At 39.5% G+C, this 16587-nt stretch overlaps 3 protein-coding genes across 6 annotated transcripts; 2 read left to right on the top strand and 1 right to left on the bottom strand.

Moving 5' to 3' along the window:
- The first annotated feature begins 194 nt into the window (after positions 1-194).
- On the top strand, positions 195-4864 carry LOC105185649 (armadillo repeat-containing protein 8). The gene is made up of 8 exons (XM_011145295.3): positions 195-388; positions 528-601; positions 1063-1513; positions 1594-2091; positions 2365-2656; positions 3323-3846; positions 4156-4322; positions 4432-4864. Exons 1-8 carry the CDS (start codon positions 362-364, stop codon positions 4466-4468), a joined length of 2070 nt encoding a protein of 689 aa, XP_011143597.1. The 5' UTR covers positions 195-361; the 3' UTR covers positions 4469-4864.
- ICA69 (islet cell autoantigen 1-like protein) lies at positions 4861-8045 on the bottom strand. Of its 3 annotated transcripts, XM_011145297.3 has the most exons (7): positions 7780-8045; positions 7612-7687; positions 7074-7342; positions 6580-6922; positions 6206-6481; positions 5483-6113; positions 4861-5403 (listed from the first exon to the last, which is right to left on the bottom strand). In XM_011145297.3, exons 3-7 carry the CDS (start codon positions 7279-7281, stop codon positions 5284-5286), a joined length of 1578 nt encoding a protein of 525 aa, XP_011143599.1. In that variant the 5' UTR covers positions 7282-7342; positions 7612-7687; positions 7780-8045; the 3' UTR covers positions 4861-5283. The 3 variants fall into 3 exon arrangements, with proteins under 3 accessions (XP_011143599.1, XP_011143598.1, XP_011143600.1); XM_011145296.3 differs by lacking the exon at positions 7612-7687; XM_011145298.3 differs by lacking the exons at positions 7074-7342; positions 7612-7687.
- A 626-nt stretch (positions 8046-8671) lies between these two features.
- Positions 8672-16228, top strand: CSN8 (COP9 signalosome subunit 8). 2 transcript variants are annotated; one of them, XM_011145300.2, is made up of 5 exons: positions 8672-8762; positions 9323-9501; positions 10444-10514; positions 11826-12004; positions 12573-16228. In XM_011145300.2, the coding sequence occupies exons 2-5, from the start codon at positions 9424-9426 to the stop codon at positions 12827-12829; spliced, it is 585 nt and encodes a 194-aa protein (XP_011143602.1). In that variant the 5' UTR covers positions 8672-8762; positions 9323-9423; the 3' UTR covers positions 12830-16228. The 2 variants fall into 2 exon arrangements, with proteins under 2 accessions (XP_011143602.1, XP_011143603.1); XM_011145301.2 differs by lacking the exons at positions 8672-8762; positions 9323-9501 and adding an exon at positions 10096-10272.
- Positions 16229-16587: the final 359 nt, after the last annotated feature.

The following is a 16587-nucleotide window of genomic DNA, read 5'->3' as shown; positions in this document are numbered from 1 at the left end:
CCATTTCCTAGTTGATACTTTTCATATTATTCGCATTTCAAGTGAAATAAAGCAGTACGTGAAAAAAAATATATATTCGTGTTCCTTGGAGTTAGGAAGGAGGAAGGAACAAAGTGGATGTAGCAAGTGCAAATAGAGAGAACAAACTTTGGATATCGTTAAAAATGTTGGCACTACTGACAACAAATAGCGAGCTTATTTTAGAACGCGAGAGCGTAGTGAATCCAGTCGTGAACATTCGTACGTAGTACGCAAGCACAGGATTTGACGGTTCCTCGTGGCAGTTCTTCTGTTAACAGGCTGACAAGATTGAGCGTCTTGTTATCGGAATATTTATGTGATAACATCTATCAAAGTACTCATGGTATCGGTTATGCAGCCGTTTATGGTGAGTCCGATGTCGGGATCTGATACCGGTCCACTGCCGTTTGACGTTCCAACAGACGCATTTCATCAAGTCTACATCAATTTGCTTTACTCTGCCCGTAAGGCGAAATTACTTCATGATGTTCTCGCGATCTTTACAGGACATCGAGAGCTCGAGGAGCTATATCGACGAACTCTACTCGCCGGATCAGCAGAAATGTCTGGAAGCGATTATGTGAGTGAAGATTGTGCTTAACCTTAACTTGCTCAGAAGCACCGACCTGTCATCATCAATTAGTGGGAATAATATATTCTATAGGATAGATTATATCTAGGATAGATTGAGGAACGATATAACGTTGCAGTGAATTTTACTGTCTTGTTTAATCTAAAAGAAAAAACTTCTAATGTGCTCCTTATATTATATCTTATTACATATATAATATTACTGTTTCTATTATATTATCTCTTAAATTATATCTCCTCTTTTCCTGTCTTTCTCACATTATATCTTTGTCTCAATGTCTCTTGCCCCTCCCATGTTTCATTATATATGTGTATATATATGTATATATATATACACATACATATTATATATATATATATATTATATATGTATCATATAATGAATTAAGTCTACTTTTATATTTAACTATCGAAAATTATAACATTTTGGATATGGCTGATCTTTCTCAGATGTCTGAAAAATTCCGTGATTGGCAGCAATCGGCAAAAAGGTTCAGTAATAGCTCAAGGTGTCGTCCCCCGGCTGTTGCAATTGCTTGGTGATCCCAGCGGTACTATCAGTGATCGTATAAGATTGGAATCAGCTGTAACACTGGGATCTTTAGCCAAAGGAACAGACCAACATGTATTAGCACTCATAGATTTAGGTGTAATTCCATTTCTTCTTGGCGTGATGCTTACTGTACCAATCCCTGAAGTATCTACAAAGGGAAAAGCGAGTATAGCTGATCTTTTACACGAGGCCTGTCTGCGGTGCTTGCGTACGATATTTCAGCACACAGCAGCACCTGTTCATGCAATATATCGTGACCCCGCGATAGTACCACGATTGCTGTCTTTGGCTAGTCGATCGGTTACTTGTCAAGTATGCGTAGCGACGATTCTAACGACAGCTTGTAAGGTATGATAACATAAAAGTTTGCAAACCATAGAAACTAATGTGAAGTAGAAGAAAACTAATCTGTAATTTTCACTTGTCAGACAGCAGAGGACCAAAACGCTTTATCCAAAGGTGGAGCTGTGGAAACATTAGCAATGCAGTTAGATTCTCCTCTAGCTGACGTTCAACTACCGGCTTTGGCCTGTTTAGCGAATATGTGTTACCAAAACCAAACGGTTTCGGCGATGGTGGCGAATGCCAATACCAATAACAACACTTTTTTACCTAGAGTAGTACCCGCTGCGTTGGGACAATTGATGGGTCGCGAAAAAAATTCACTGATACAACTCGAGGCAGCCAGATGCGTCGCATACATGCATAGAGCAGGGGCGTTGCCTGCTACGGACGCACGAGTTGTATACCGCGCTTTGCCTTGTCTCGTAAGGTTGTGTCATCGGGACCGGCCACCACGTGAAAGAGTTGCTGCCGCAGAGACGCTTGCGTATCTTACCGAAGTCGATACAGATTTACAACGTTTAGCTTCGATCAGCAATCATCTGATACCGACACTGGCTGAACTATTACGACCGCATCCACAGGTAAGCATAATCGCATTTAGTACATACATACACGTATATTAAAAGTACATGAAATTGCCGATCCTATTTGAGCTCAAGTTATTCAAATATATATATGTTACTAATGAATATATAATCTACTGTGTTATAATCTGTATTGTATGGATAATTTCCTTAACAGGAATTATATTTACGTCTTTGGAGTTTTAATTATTTAATCTATGAAGGATCAATTATTTTATGATTTTAGTGTCGATCTGAGATTCATAAAGAGACGTGTTTGATGTTTTTTAGGTACAAGATGCAACATTAACACAAGACATGCGACAAGCCGCATTTAGAGCATTCGCATCTCTCGGTGCTAATGATGAGGATATACGAAAGCGTATTATTGAGACGGAAAGTCTTATGGAACAAGTAGTGTCTGGTCTTCAAGATCCTGGCGGATCTCGCGTCCGGTTAGCCGCGGTTAGATGTTTGCATTCTTTGTCGAGGAGTGTACACCAGCTTCGAACTACATTTCAGGATCATGCAGTGTGGAGACCGCTTATGCAGTTGTTACACGGAGCAGACAAGGGGTTGGAGGGTAAATGATAGTACACTTGCAATGAACATTATAATATAATAAATATTGAGGGCATGTATATATTGCATGTATATATTGCATGTACATATTGCATGTAAGGTACGACATATATATGTTTAGTTTCAAATCAACATTTAGGTCAAAAAGAAGGAAAAAAAAGAAATGCTTAGAAATTATTATCTTATGATTATTATGTAAATTATCTATTCTATATAAGACAGGTATATAGTTGAACGAAAGTACACGCATTGAAAAAAAGAAAACTGAGACTTTACGATTCTCAAGTTGGGAAATCTGGTCTGTTTACATTTGGCAAAAGAAGTAAACGACTTAGTGGGTATTCCTAGGCATAGACAGGTGGATAGGCACTGCTGTATGTTTTTTTTTTTTTTTTTCAAGAACATGCATTTATAAAGTTTTTATAAAGAATTATAAAATTTTTATGAAGCACTTGTAAAGAATTTATGGGGAATAGTATTTTTTTTTTTCATATGTATAACTGGATATGACGAGTATATAATTAATTTTTGCATTGTAAGAGTATTTTTCCAGAGAAAGAGAAAAAGAATAAAAACATTAGTGCTTACAATTAACTTTTATTATTAGTATTCAATCGTCGACTTTTATAGATTGTTATTAACACTATTATTATTCGTTGTAATATAGGTAGAGGCGAAAGTGAAGATGATTTGTTAACTGTTGCCTCGAGCACTTTATGTAACTTACTGTTGGAGTTTAGTCCGAGTAAAGAGCCCATTCTCGAGTCCGGCGGAGTTGAGTTGTTGTGTTCTCTCACTAAACGACCCGACCCGGCACTCCGATTGAATGGCATTTGGGCGCTGATGAATGTGGCTTTTCGAGCGGAGCAACGAGTGAAGTCGCAGATACTCTCGTGCCTGGGTACTGATCAGATTTTTCGTCTCCTGGCTGATCCGGAATTAGCAGTTCTCATGAAAACGCTGGGTCTCTTGCGAAATTTGCTCTCTACTAAGGCTCACATAGACCGCATTATGGGCGAACATGCCGCTCATGTTATGCAGGCAGTTATATTGGTACTGGAAGACCCGGAGCATCCGGCAGACGTCAAAGAACAGGCTCTGTGCATCTTAGCAAATGTTGCAGATGGTGATCGAGCCAGAGATCATATCATGGCTAATGAGGACGTGCTTAAGAAACTTATGGATTATATGGTTCGTACAGTACGCTGTTATCACAAATATTACGTCAATCGTACATTCTTAATCTAATTAATAGATAGAGCCTTGGAATTATAAATAAGTATAAATAAGTAGCGTTATATTTATGGACGGTTTTGTTTATGATAGGATAAAGATAAAAAATAATTTCGCACAGCACAAATTGATTCTGAAATTGCGTTAGATTATTTGAACTACCTGCGTGCTCGAGTTCTATCTATCGGTTTAATAATTTTGTCGCTTATATGAATGCTTCCACGGCCATCAGTTTTACGCCATCAGTTTAGTATACGTTCTGTTTAGATGCATAGCAACGTGAAACTGCAAGTTGCAGCGATTTTCTGTGTGTGCAACCTAGTCTGGAGAGAGGAACCCGGTGCTGCGCAACGGCAAGCACGTCTAAGAGAATTAGGCCTTTATCGTATTTTGCAGCAGCTACGTCACACGAAAGACTCTCAATTGTTTGATAAGTACGAGAGATAAATATCATGATACATTATTGTCGTATTCCAGCGGTGACTATCAAATATCGTAAATTTCTTGCGTACGAATATATCATCATTACTGTCTTTATTTCAGAGTCAAGACTGCCTTGGCACAATTTTACGATGCTTGAACTTCGAATGTATTGACAAGGAAGATTGGGTCTTGACTTCAAGTCTCTTTTTTATATTTGAAATACATTACGAGTTTAGTGTTAAGACTGTGATCACTTCTCGGTTGACGTATAAGTGCTCCTCGAAACTTCTAAGCAAAGCGAACAAACCGATGGTTCTGAGCCTATGCCTGTAATCTGTTCGACGTATATTTATTTAATTTAAGTATATATAAATATATAGAGAGAAAGAGAGACACAATGCGCGCAGTGTAACTCGTTCGCTTATATTGAAAGAAATGTTTGATATGTATTAATCTCGTTAGCTTACAAGCAGAGGCTTCAGACACGAATTGTCGTATGCAATAAGAAAGAATTAAAGGGACAAGAACTTGAAATAAATAGAAAGCAAATACACTCACATGATATACTTCCATACATCCTTAAACATGCCCGTCAGAATTACTAGAATTCCATAATAAATTTATTTATCTTGAAGATCTCTTGTAATATATTTGAAAAAAATACATGACTAGCATAATGTTTAACAAACATTACATATCTTTGATAAGTATATCTAGCTTATATGAAAAATCATACAATTCGAATATTTTTTTATTCTTATAACCTCACTAAAAATAAATCTTGGAATGTTAAATTTAAAAACTTACTAATAAATACTGATATAAATGTACGAAGTGAAAACGCTGTGAACTAAATGCTCACTGTATCATCATCATACTCGTCGATAAATGATAGCTTGATTAATTTTCTTTGTTATAAGTATCAAGTGATCTTATCAGAGAGAATAATGTACCATTAAAATACGATACGTATTAAGCAGAAGCATTACTATCACCAGAGAGATTCTCCATTGGATTATTGGCCAATGGGTCCAATTCAGCGAATAAATCCAACCACGAGTTACCTTTTTGCTTTCCAGTCTTATTCTTTTTCTATAAAAAAGTTATTACATTAATTCCCCGCAAGATCTACCTTGTTACTATTAGATTTTATTTTATAAATCGTACTTACTTTATCATCCGTGTTATTGGTTGTCGTACTGTTCTTCTGTCCCATACCTAGTGCTGCATCCCCTAGACTCTGCTTCAAAATATTTGGTGGTAGAAAAGTATCACTCGACATTCCTTCCCAATCACTGTTATTGGCGCATTGCTTATCGTTTAGGATTTCGTCGAAAAGCGCTGCGCTTTCGGAGGCTAATAGATTTAACGATTGCTGCTGTTGTCGAGCCTCCGACGATAAGGAAGATAAGTCACCCAGACTGAAGTTTGTATTGCACTCTCCGAATATATCCATTGCCAATTTTTGTTCCTCAGAACTTTTATTGAATTCAGTATGATTGTTTTCTTCAATCTTCTTAAGCGATTGTCCAGTGCTATCGCAGATACCTTTTTCCAGGATTAAATTTCCAAAGAATTCTTCAAGACTTTTTTCATTCTCTGCGTCATTAGTATTGTGCACAATGCCGTTCCTTGATGAATCTGTGATAGTATCTAAACCTATCAATATATCTTTTGGTTCGCTCTCTATGTCCAAGAGTTTCTCATCATACTTATTTTTCTCTGATGCATTTTCTGAATTTGCAGCAGCTTCTTGAGCCTCTTCAATGTCGTCATGATAGTCCATGTCGAAAAATGGTAATCTACAAAGAATATTAAAAATTAAAAGAGAAAATAAAAGAGAAAATAATAATGAGAAAAATAATATTCTCTTTATCGTGATTTTGTAACTCACTTGTCCTTGTCTTCTGGATCGTCATCACCGCCAGTTTCTTGCGCCAATTTACTAGAAGTTTCAGCTAGTTCTCGTACGACTGTAAAATCATAGTGCTGGTAGCCTTTAAAGCTACTTGCTATTGTAGAATAAGCTTGTGCAGATTTTTTGGTAAAATTCAGAAGAGTCGTTTGGTATAAAACTAAGGCATGACTGAACATATTACACCTTGCTGCTGCTAATAAGTCAACTTTTTGGAGACAATCAAGAGCCAGGTTGTCAAAAGCTGTTTTGCCCCTAGATTGTAATAAATACGTTTGCTTTATAATATCTCACATAAATATGTACTAGGCTCTGTTTTTTTGTGCATGTTATACATATAGAATAAAACCTACTGTCTAACACGTGTTTGAACTTTTCTAAATCTTTCCAATTGTTTGGATGTATCTGGATCTAATTCTTGAGAAATGTTCTTCATCCATGACAGAGCAGCTCTATATTCTGTACGAGCCTTTTCCATTGCTTGCACATTTTGTAATGTATCTTCAATAGCTCTCTGCCTAAATGTCTCCACTTCTTGATATAATCGACCTAAAGGTGCTCTCAATGCAAGTCTTTGTTGACCAGAATATGATAAAGATTTGCCAACAGCTGACATCATTTTGCCAGCACGAGTCTTATCCTGTTTGCCAGCATCTTTCAAAAAACGTCCCATAGCATTTTCTTCCTGAGCTAAATCTATATAAATGAAACATTTATATTAAGATATTATTATATATTAATTAAAGCTATGTTAAAGGCAATTGTTATTATATCAATATTATGGTTAATATGTTATTTTATACTAGTTAATATATTATTTTGTATTAGAAATTGTATTATAACGCACTGCACAATCTTTCTTGGTATTTATCAATAACTCTCTGTAAGTATGAACAGGATTCTTGGATACTACGGAACAATTCTAGTTTTGCATCCAATTCAGCATCTGAAGCAATTATACATTCATCTTCTTTTTTTCCCAACTTTCGGGACAAAGCCTGCTTTGTCACCCAGAATTGGTGTTGCATCTTTGTTATAGCGGAATCATCATGCATATTAGACTTCTGAACCCAACAATCAAAAGCATTTCCTGATATACCTGGTGCACTTCTGTTACTATACATAAAAACATTTCTTATAAGTTTTGTTAACCAACTGATAATTGGTCTGTTCTTTATTACTGCATTCTTTGTACTAGTTTGCACTAGATATTCTTTTTTCTCTTTTTCACAAAGTTTTAAATATATATTTATTTCTTTTTAAGTTTTGAAAATATACACCAGTAATGTTCAGCAATAAAAAACAGATCTATTATATTCAACAAGTAAGAGTGATAGATCAATTTTACACAATGTCTATTAGTGGTACGGAGATATATAATTTACCATATTGATTATGATATAGTTAGATGGTTTTGGAAATAATGGCCTTGCTATACAGGATCTCTAGTACATTGTTGCTCTTGCATGAAACATTTATTAGCAAAATAAGCGTAAGCCAAACTTAACGAGTATTACAGAACGGAGATATTTAAGTAAAAGAATGATACTCACTAAGCATTCATGACGGAAGACTTGCTGATAAAACGGAGCGTAAGCGTGGGTTAATGTTTATAATCGCAAAATACGGATTCAAAATTATATCGTAACTCGATGTATTACATAGTGGACTTATCCTCGTTTCTCGCACGGCATTGATTGCATTTGTGCTGCACAATTGATAAAATTAAACTGTCCAATATCGCTACAACTATCGTATCATTCCTAGATGACAGGTTGCCAAACAGGAAGGCCATAGAGATTTGACATATACTCTTTCCGTCTCTCTCTCTTAATGCTGATTCTAAGCGCCTGTTAAGGCGAATCTCCAATGCCACTGTACGATCGAGGCTTAACATAGGAATGGACGATAATCGAATTACAAATAAATATTCGATTCGTATTTTTTGTTAAAAAGTTGATTATCTTCTCGAAATCTCCGAACTCGATTAATCCTTATGTACGTAATTAATTTTGATTGCCTTGAAATCTATTCTGCTCAGATTTTCAATAGTATCATAATAATTTTCATTGTTCGATGGTATATTTATTATCAAACTAAAGAAAGATTTTATTATTTATAACAAATCAAGAAAAACTTTACGTGTAACCCTCTGTTCAGTTTTATACTCGAAGAATGAAAGTTTGTTTGATTCGTCTTTGAATTGTACTATTTAAGGAAAGGAAGTACTTTTGCTTTTTATCCTCCCACATTATTTAAAAATAATAGTCATTTAACTCAACATCGAGTCGTAATATTTGAAGATAATAATAAGTTTTTTGATCCGTTATCAAGATACACTACTTTGAAAATAAAGACACTACAGTCCCGGATGGTCGATCTAAACAACAATAGGTTGGACAACCTGCATTTCATCGCGCATGCTCGTTCATTTCTGCAGCAGCTCGCGATGCGTTAGATCAAGTATGAAAAACCGTCCCGTATTTACTGCGATTTCGGTTAACAAATGAATCATCGTCATCGGAAGCGGTTGCACGTAAGTCTTAACCGCACGATTAACAAAGTATATCGTCATAAGTAATCGCTGGAAGTAAATATCGTGTAGATTGAATTATCACAAGCGTTGGAAGCGTCGTGTAAGGTTTCACAATTATGGTAGTTGAAGATTTCAATCACTACATTTTATCCTTTTAACTAATCGAAAAAGTATTTTGCGCGCATATTACTGTCAAACATATCATATAAAGTCAGAATTTTGTTCATGTTTTGATAAGGTATTATTGAATGGTCATTAGAAGCGAGTATTGTAGAATGAGCCGTTGGAAGTACCAAGTGAAGTTCGTGCGTTTAATACTTCGAGAATCGCAACTGTTGTAATGGCGACAGCTATCTTCAGAGAATACGCATTCCGGTTACGCGATCTCGGTTCGCCGAAAATGAGTTTCGCGTACAAATTATCGCCGCCGGGAGTGCCGAAAATAAATTTCGCATGTGTGTCGTGACAGAATATGGTTAGATAACCATCGGAAGTGAATATCTCGCGTAACGGTTTATCAGAAGTATCGATCAATGTATCGTACGTTTGTTATATTATAGTGATTGGAACTTCAACCCTCAAACTGCTACGCATCGTTATACTCTCGAGCCGTCGAAAGTCTCGAGCGCAAATTATTATCGAGAGTGTCGAGTGAAACGTCATGCCTTCATCATATTATGACGATTCGAAATTTCAAGTTTGCATTCTGCGATTCTGGCTTGCCGAGGACAAAATATTGGTAGGTTTTAATAAAATAAGAAACAATGAAAGAACTAAAATATAAAATGAAGAGAGACGAGAAAGAGAGAGAGAGAGAGAGAGAGAGAGAGAGAGAGAGAGAGAGAGAGAAAACAGTGACAATCAAAGTAAAAGAATGAGAGTAAGAAAATAAACAAAGTAAGATAGAAAGTATTTGCAACTTTGCATTAAAATTATATATTCTATTCACAAGTTTAAATGAGGTATAAAGAATTTCCAATACACATATACACACAAGTATAAACTTATAATACATAGCATATATAAATCGTAACTTTAGATTGTTTGTTCTTTAAACTAAAGACTAGATTCAATTTTTGAGTGTTTTTACACGCACACACATACACATACACACTTATATAAATGTATGATATACTGTATATATATATATTATAATTCATAATTATCATTCGCGGACAGTAATATTATTGATATTACTGACAAACTTTACTTTGTATGTCAATGGTATGTATGTACGTCGTATGATAGCGCTGCATGTTTTTTTATTCTGTCAATGGTGTATATGTACGCCGTACGATGGCGCTGCATGTCTCTTTATTCTGCATCGCGCCTCTTTATTACATCCGTGCTCAGCTGTTTTCATCTTGCTTCATGTTTGTGCTTTCGGTGTCGACGCACTTTCGAAGTTTTACGTTTTTATTATCATTATTCTCATCTAAAAGATAGAGCGACGATGGTACTCAGCGATCTCGGCCAGTTACTTAATGAATTGGAAAGAGCCGAATTAGAGGTGAGCTTCAACTTTCAAGCTTTCAAGCTAAATGCTTATAGGTTATACTGAGTGTCATCGATCAACTCACTCCTATTGTGAAGTTTATGTTGATGATAAAGTATGTTTTTACTCGATAAGGTGTTCAAGTAAAGGAGATATCAACTTATTATTCGTTTCTTTTTGTTGCAGGCTCCAACTGGAATTGCATGTGCACAAACCTATGCGCAATTATTGGCAGCGTACCTCTACCAGAATGATCTGTGAGTTGAGAATTTTTCATTACATTGCTATATCGTTTATTCCCAATCAAAGATGCTATGTTCTCATCTTTTAAATTGATATTTGAATGGATTTCTCTATATACGACTGTTTTAAGAAGTCTGTCATATCAGATATAACCCTATGATATATAATGTACGAATTAAGATTTTATGAGATATCTATGTGATATATAAGTTATATGAAGTATTTTGATGTTGCAATATTTGACATCTATATTGTAATTCGATGAAGAATAAGAGGATATATATGATTTATTGATATATGTTAATATGATAAAAGATTGCCTCAAAATTCGCTATAAGTATATGTCGCTATATGTGCATCTGTATATAATTTATTGAAGTCAATGACAAAATAGAATATTCCATGCACATTTCATACTACGGGTTATATTACACTAAAATGGTATTGATTAAACTATTAATCATATTGACTTGTCATTATCAATATATGAAGTATAATATTTATTTTGAAGTAATATTATATTTTGAAATAATATTATAATGAAGCTTCTATTTTAATAAATATTTATGTTTATTTTATCACATTATAGCACTGCAGTACTTGCATTATAGTACTGCAGTGAGAGAGAAGATAAATTAGACATTTTTTAATAGGTTCTGATATGTATCTCTCCTGCAGAGATATTTAAATTTGCAATATATTTAATTAGTGAAACAAATTGTTCTGTTTGTTACACGTTTTATCTTGACTTTTTTCTCGAAGATCTCGATCTTCCTTTTCCACTTAGAATATTGGAGTTGTCGAATTTTATAAGAAAAATAACATTTCACATTACTATATGGTTACATTCCGATATTCATTGTCATTACAGAAAATATATAGTTCATATACTATATAAGTTACATATGCTATAAATTTTCAATAGTGGCAGTGAGTATTAGAACACAGCTTGGGTCAAGTATCGTAAAATTTTGAAAACCATTTGCTTGTTGCCATATTTTTGGAAAAAGGCACTTCAATTCCCTTTACGTTCGTGAATGACTGCACTATTTTTGCCTCTTCGCGTTGTGCTCCTTTTTCTACAATTGTTTGTGGATGCAGTCCGAGATTATTTTCGTTTTTCTCGGCATTAAACCTGTATTTTGAGCACAAACGTGTCGAGAACATACGTCATATGAGATATTTGATGAATATCAAGCCGCGAAACGACTTATTCGCCGCGACCAATCTTATTTTCGTACGGTGCATCGCTCGCGCGGCGGCCCGGGCGCGCCGGTTTTTTTTCTTATCGATCGGTCTGTTTGAATGAACGACCGACGTCGCAGATGCAACGCGAAATATCTCTGGAAGCGAATTCCCTCAAACGTGAAGGCCGCAAACGAAGAACTCGGGCGGATATGGCTTGTAGGACAGCGCATGTGGCAACGCGATTGGGCAGCGGTACACGTGGCTCTCAACGCGGATTGGAGTGAGGACGTCACGGACATAATGACAGCTCTTAAAGGTAGGACTGTGTCATCAGCTATTTTTATTTGGTAAATCGAATTAATTCGACTACTCGGAAACGATAACAATTAGGTGAAATTGGTCATCGACACTTGCTCCGTTTAATATTCCGAATAATTAATTTTCTTCTGGTGTCATAATTTTTTTGTGATTTCCGCTAATTATATTTATCGTTTATTGAGCATACGAGGAGTATATATTTTCTATTTTTATATTTTATACTATTGCACAAATATATATCGTACATACTGTTTTATCTTTTGTATTAGTTGTGACAAAGAAGCTCCCTTCGTTTACAGTTCTATTTGAAGACACTTTAGGCTCCAGAGATTAACTCGTCCAAACTATTTATTATCGCAATTAACGGCAATTAATCGGTTCGTATATATTAAGTCCATCGTCTGGCTCTAAAATTATCGAGATTACGACACCGGCCGATAATCGATTATTCAAGTGGAATCTGTAAGCAATGAAGTTCCTTGCTCGGAACGTCTTTCGTTAAGCAAAGAGGATGCCTTCGCGCTTGCAGATAACGGAGTCCCTGTGTTTGTTCGCGATTTTTGTAGACAAGGTTCGAGAACGGATAATGAAGCTGATATCGAAGGCGTACTCCTCACTGGATTTGACGGTCTTGGCATCAATGACCGGACTCTCATTGGACGAAGCGCGACGGACCGCAATTGACAGGGGTTGGAGCATTGATGGCGCTATGGTGCAACCTCGCAAGCCTGACGAGGACGAGTGCAATCTGTCGAACGAGGTCTGCCTGACTGAGGACCAGCTGCAAAAGCTCACACAATTTGTGTCCTTTTTAGAGAATTGAAGACTCCCCTTTGTAACCGGGTCTCAACGGGTAAAAAACATGTGTCAGAAAAAGATCTCAACCTCCGTTTTGAAGTTGAACTTGAAACGATACCGCCGTTTGTACATACGCGCTGCAAGTAACCCTATATTATATGAAGGAGGAAGTGCGCGCCAAAAGTAGCATCATCCGTGTCCGTGTCCCGTCGTAAAATAAATACACCCGACAAGAAGAGAGAAAGAGGGGGAGAGAGAGAGAGAGGGAGGGAGGGAGGAGAGAGAGGAGAGGGAGAGAGACGGATAGACGAGGAGAGAGATAGATGGATAGAGAAAGCTACCCACGTGCGATTTGTTCGTTCGATCGGAAGGATAATTCAATGAGGCTTCTCGCAAGCGTGGAGTCAACAACTATATTAATCGATAATCAGCTGTGCGTGCGAGCGGGCGAACTGGCATTTGCAGAACGGGATCCTCCGTGAGGAGCTTCCTTCTTTTCTTCCGCTGCCCTCTCCCACCCTCAATCCCTGCGCGCTATCGTACCGCGCTCTCCTACCACGATCTGGATTCCCTGAAAATACTCGCCATTGGCAACCGTTCGCATCGTTGTAATTATCAAAGTGGATCGCCGCAGTTAGAATCGCGCAGGTAGCCGTTAACGTTCTGTAGTGCGACGACGTGCCTCTCTTCTCTCTCTCTCTCTCTCTTCTCTCTCTCTCTCTCTCTCTCTCTCTCTCATTTTCTTTCTCTCTTTTTCTCTTTCTCTTTCTCTTTCTCTCCATCTCTTTTTCGGGCGCGGGTGCTTTCACGTGCGCGGTGCGCTCACAATTGCACGTGTGATTCGCGATATTCGCGGAGTCGATCGACGAGACGCAGGGGGAAAGAAAGGAGCGCCGAAGAAATCGGAACTGTCTGTTCAAAGCGGTCCGTGCTTCGCTCGATTTTGATAAAATGTGTTATAATAACTGCAAGTGAGTGTATTTGCTACCCCCCCCTCCTATTCATCGGCTACCATTATCCTCATGCAACACGTTCCCAATTGACGTCAGTCAAGTACGCGTTCCTGAGAATTGCTCACAGCGAAAACGCATTTTCGAGTATAACACAGATTGGCGATCGACCTCGCGAGCAGCTCACCTTCAATTTGCACGTTTTCAACGGCTAATTGAGAATAGAGACGCGCATTATCGTACTTGACGTTACCGTTTATTACGATTGCTAAACAACGTCACTTGAAAAAACAAGAAGAGCGATATATCAAGCAACCGATATTACAGTGCAGCCTGCCTTCGTTCACATCGACTTACATAAACTTCCAAATTCTTTTTTCTTATTCTTTTTATTAAAGATTTTTATTATTAAGGATTGAATCGAAAAGTCATCGGTGAAAGCGGCTCTGCATCAACGGGCGTTAAGACCTCGGCGCATCACCGCGACAATTTCAATTTCCGCAGGGTGCACTTTCCGGGTGCGCTGCGACGCCAGCCGCGCGTCGCGTCGGTCAGCAAAGGCGAGCGTTTCCGCGGGAACATTCGCGCTCGCGCGTGAAAGCCGCGGTCGACGCGGACCGGACAAAAAATCGCACTCTCGGGGAGATTCAGCGAGGTTACATCACACGCGAATCAAGTCCTCGCTCTCGAGCAGACTCGGAAAAATCGCGCGCGCGCGCGCAGACAGGTATGTGAGCGCTCGCTCGCTCGCCCGCTCGCAAGGTGTACTCCGAGCACGCTCCGCGGCAATTCCCTATGAAATCGATTCCGGGCCGACCGGCATTGTTATGTGCTGTGCCGCCGATCGCGCGCGCGCGGTGCGGCGCGTTACGCAATCCCGCGGGTATCCTCGAGGAGACCGGCGAGCAGGTAGCTCGCGGTCTCCCCCCGGTCTGCACCGGTACTCGGAGCCTTGCTCTTTTTTGGGCTCCACCGCCGCACTCGAGAAAGTTGTTGCACCAGTATCCGCTGGTCCTACACGCGTTAGTGCGATCGCGTTGCTCTCGCGCGTCGCTAATCCGCACCTATCGCCGTCGAGAGCCTATCACTCCGCAGAATGCTTGAAAAGCTACGTGCCGCCAGGCGCCGGTGAAATGATCGACCTGTGCGCGGATTTATTCCTACGCAGGGCGAAAGCGACGCAGCAACGCTCGCCGACACGTTGCTTGTTGTTATTGTTGCTTTTGGCCGTTTGGCCGAAAATGTACGTCTCGGTACGGCTGATATGTCCAAGCGCGCGTGATCGCGGCTACTTTACGTCCCCGACTTCCGTGGGAATCGATAAAGATATTGAGAAAGAAAGACGTGTGTGGTCACTTTGAACCTTGCGAATTTGTCGACTACATGAAAGTAAATCGAAGGCACTCCTGTAAACTCACTTTCTTTCAATCAAGGAATGACAAAATCCCCCGCATCGCGTTGGTACATCTGGAACATTTGAGCGCGTAATGATGATTCACGACGCATCATCGACGATATAATCGTGACTTTACCGGGAATCAACAAGGAAACTGACAAAGCACCGCGTTATTTTTAATACCAATCCTGAGAGTTTCTCGACAACGCAAAGATGTATCGGCAAAATTAATCTTTCTCAATTAACGGATGACAGATTCTTACGTTACATGTGATTCAAGTGACTCACTCAGGCACTCATCGTGTGTTTCGATGCGCGCGTCGCCCAGTCGGCAAAATGTCGCGGAGCGAGATTAATTAACGTCAAATTGGTCAAGAAGACCGCGCGAACGACGCTCGCGCACGTAGCTCTTCGGCATCCTCTGCGCAACGCGCCTCCGCCAGATTCTCACACCTGCGCGGTCCCAGCGCGGCGGCGCTCTCCTCGACGCTTCGAGGAGCGTCGACGAACGTGAGAATCGCCACGGAGATCTGCCGCGTTTCCTCGCGAACGATTGTTTCGATCTCCGCGCTTTCGAGCGCAGCGCGCGGCGCATTATTCGATCCGACCGAGTTCGCGGATATTTCGCGAGGAATATGCATGCTAACGAGAAGTCGAAACGCTCGTCTGTGCCGGATCGCGCTTCTATTATGCGGGATAGAACATGCATATCACGGTGTACCCTCCGGAGTCACGACGGTGAAAGCCTTTGTGTTATAGGCCTTGCCTTTTTCATCTCGTGCAACAGATTGAAGTGTGTTTTTCTAAATCTCGCGTTAAAACGCGCTTATGATGATTACGGAGCTATCTCGGCGCGACGAATGCGGGAATGTCGGGCGGGCTGCGGGAAAATTTCGCGCTTCTCGCGCGAGAGACTGTGTAGCCGCTGTCAGAAATGTTCTCTCTTTTTTTTCTTTGTAAATACGCAGTCACGACGTCACATGTATGTATACTGTATTCATGAACAACTTTCGAACCGATCACGATGTTACATTGTTGACTTGATGATTCTCTCCTGTAATAAACTTTCCCGATCGCATTTCGAATTGTATATCTCTGCCTAAATGTCAGCGACCACTCTTTCCTTTTCCACGAATTTTGCGAATCCGCCTTTTTTCTGTCTTTTGTGACGTTTTGCAAGGCGGCATCACAGCGAACTCGCGAAAGATACTTCTCTCCCCCTGCCCCCTTGCCGCAGGTCGCGCAGGTTCCGACTTCTCGCGTGTAAGGTAGATCCTCCCCCCCCCGGCCTCTACCCAGCCCCGTCGCGTCGTCATCTTCTTCGCAGCGTGCGCATGCAGGAAGTCGTTAGGCCGCGATCCGTGGCGCGTCCCAGCCCAGCCGAATCATCGCGCTAATTTTCGTGCGTTAATTCCGACGTGGGAATGCTCGCGTAGA

Source organism: Harpegnathos saltator, unplaced genomic scaffold (genome assembly GCF_003227715.2).
Source record: "Harpegnathos saltator strain DR-91 unplaced genomic scaffold, Hsal_v8.6 scaffold128, whole genome shotgun sequence".
In the NCBI taxonomy this organism is placed as follows: domain Eukaryota; kingdom Metazoa; phylum Arthropoda; class Insecta; order Hymenoptera; family Formicidae; genus Harpegnathos; species Harpegnathos saltator.
The sequence above is the reverse complement of the archived record's forward strand: the minus strand, read 5'-3'. Positions and strand labels throughout refer to the sequence as shown.

Bases quoted from the DNA above. Each gene is read 5' to 3' on its own strand.
- ICA69 (XM_011145296.3), bottom strand. The intron at 6,923-7,073 runs GTGCGTTATAAT...TCATTTATATAG, and splicing joins ATACCAAGAAAGATTGTGCA to ATTTAGCTCAGGAAGAAAAT. The intron at 5,404-5,482 runs GTAAGTACGATT...ACTTTTTTATAG, and splicing joins CCAATAACACGGATGATAAA to AAAAAGAATAAGACTGGAAA.
- LOC105185649 (XM_011145295.3), top strand. From the start codon at position 362: ATGGTATCGGTTATGCAGCCGTTTATG. The intron at 1,514-1,593 runs GTATGATAACAT...TTCACTTGTCAG, and splicing joins TTCTAACGACAGCTTGTAAG to ACAGCAGAGGACCAAAACGC. The intron at 2,092-2,364 runs GTAAGCATAATC...GATGTTTTTTAG, and splicing joins TATTACGACCGCATCCACAG to GTACAAGATGCAACATTAAC.
- CSN8 (XM_011145300.2), top strand. From the start codon at position 9,424: ATGCCTTCATCATATTATGACGATTCGAAATTTCAAGTTTGCATTCTG. The intron at 9,502-10,443 runs GTAGGTTTTAAT...TTTTTGTTGCAG, and splicing joins TTGCCGAGGACAAAATATTG to GCTCCAACTGGAATTGCATG. The intron at 10,515-11,825 runs GTGAGTTGAGAA...CCGACGTCGCAG, and splicing joins TACCTCTACCAGAATGATCT to ATGCAACGCGAAATATCTCT.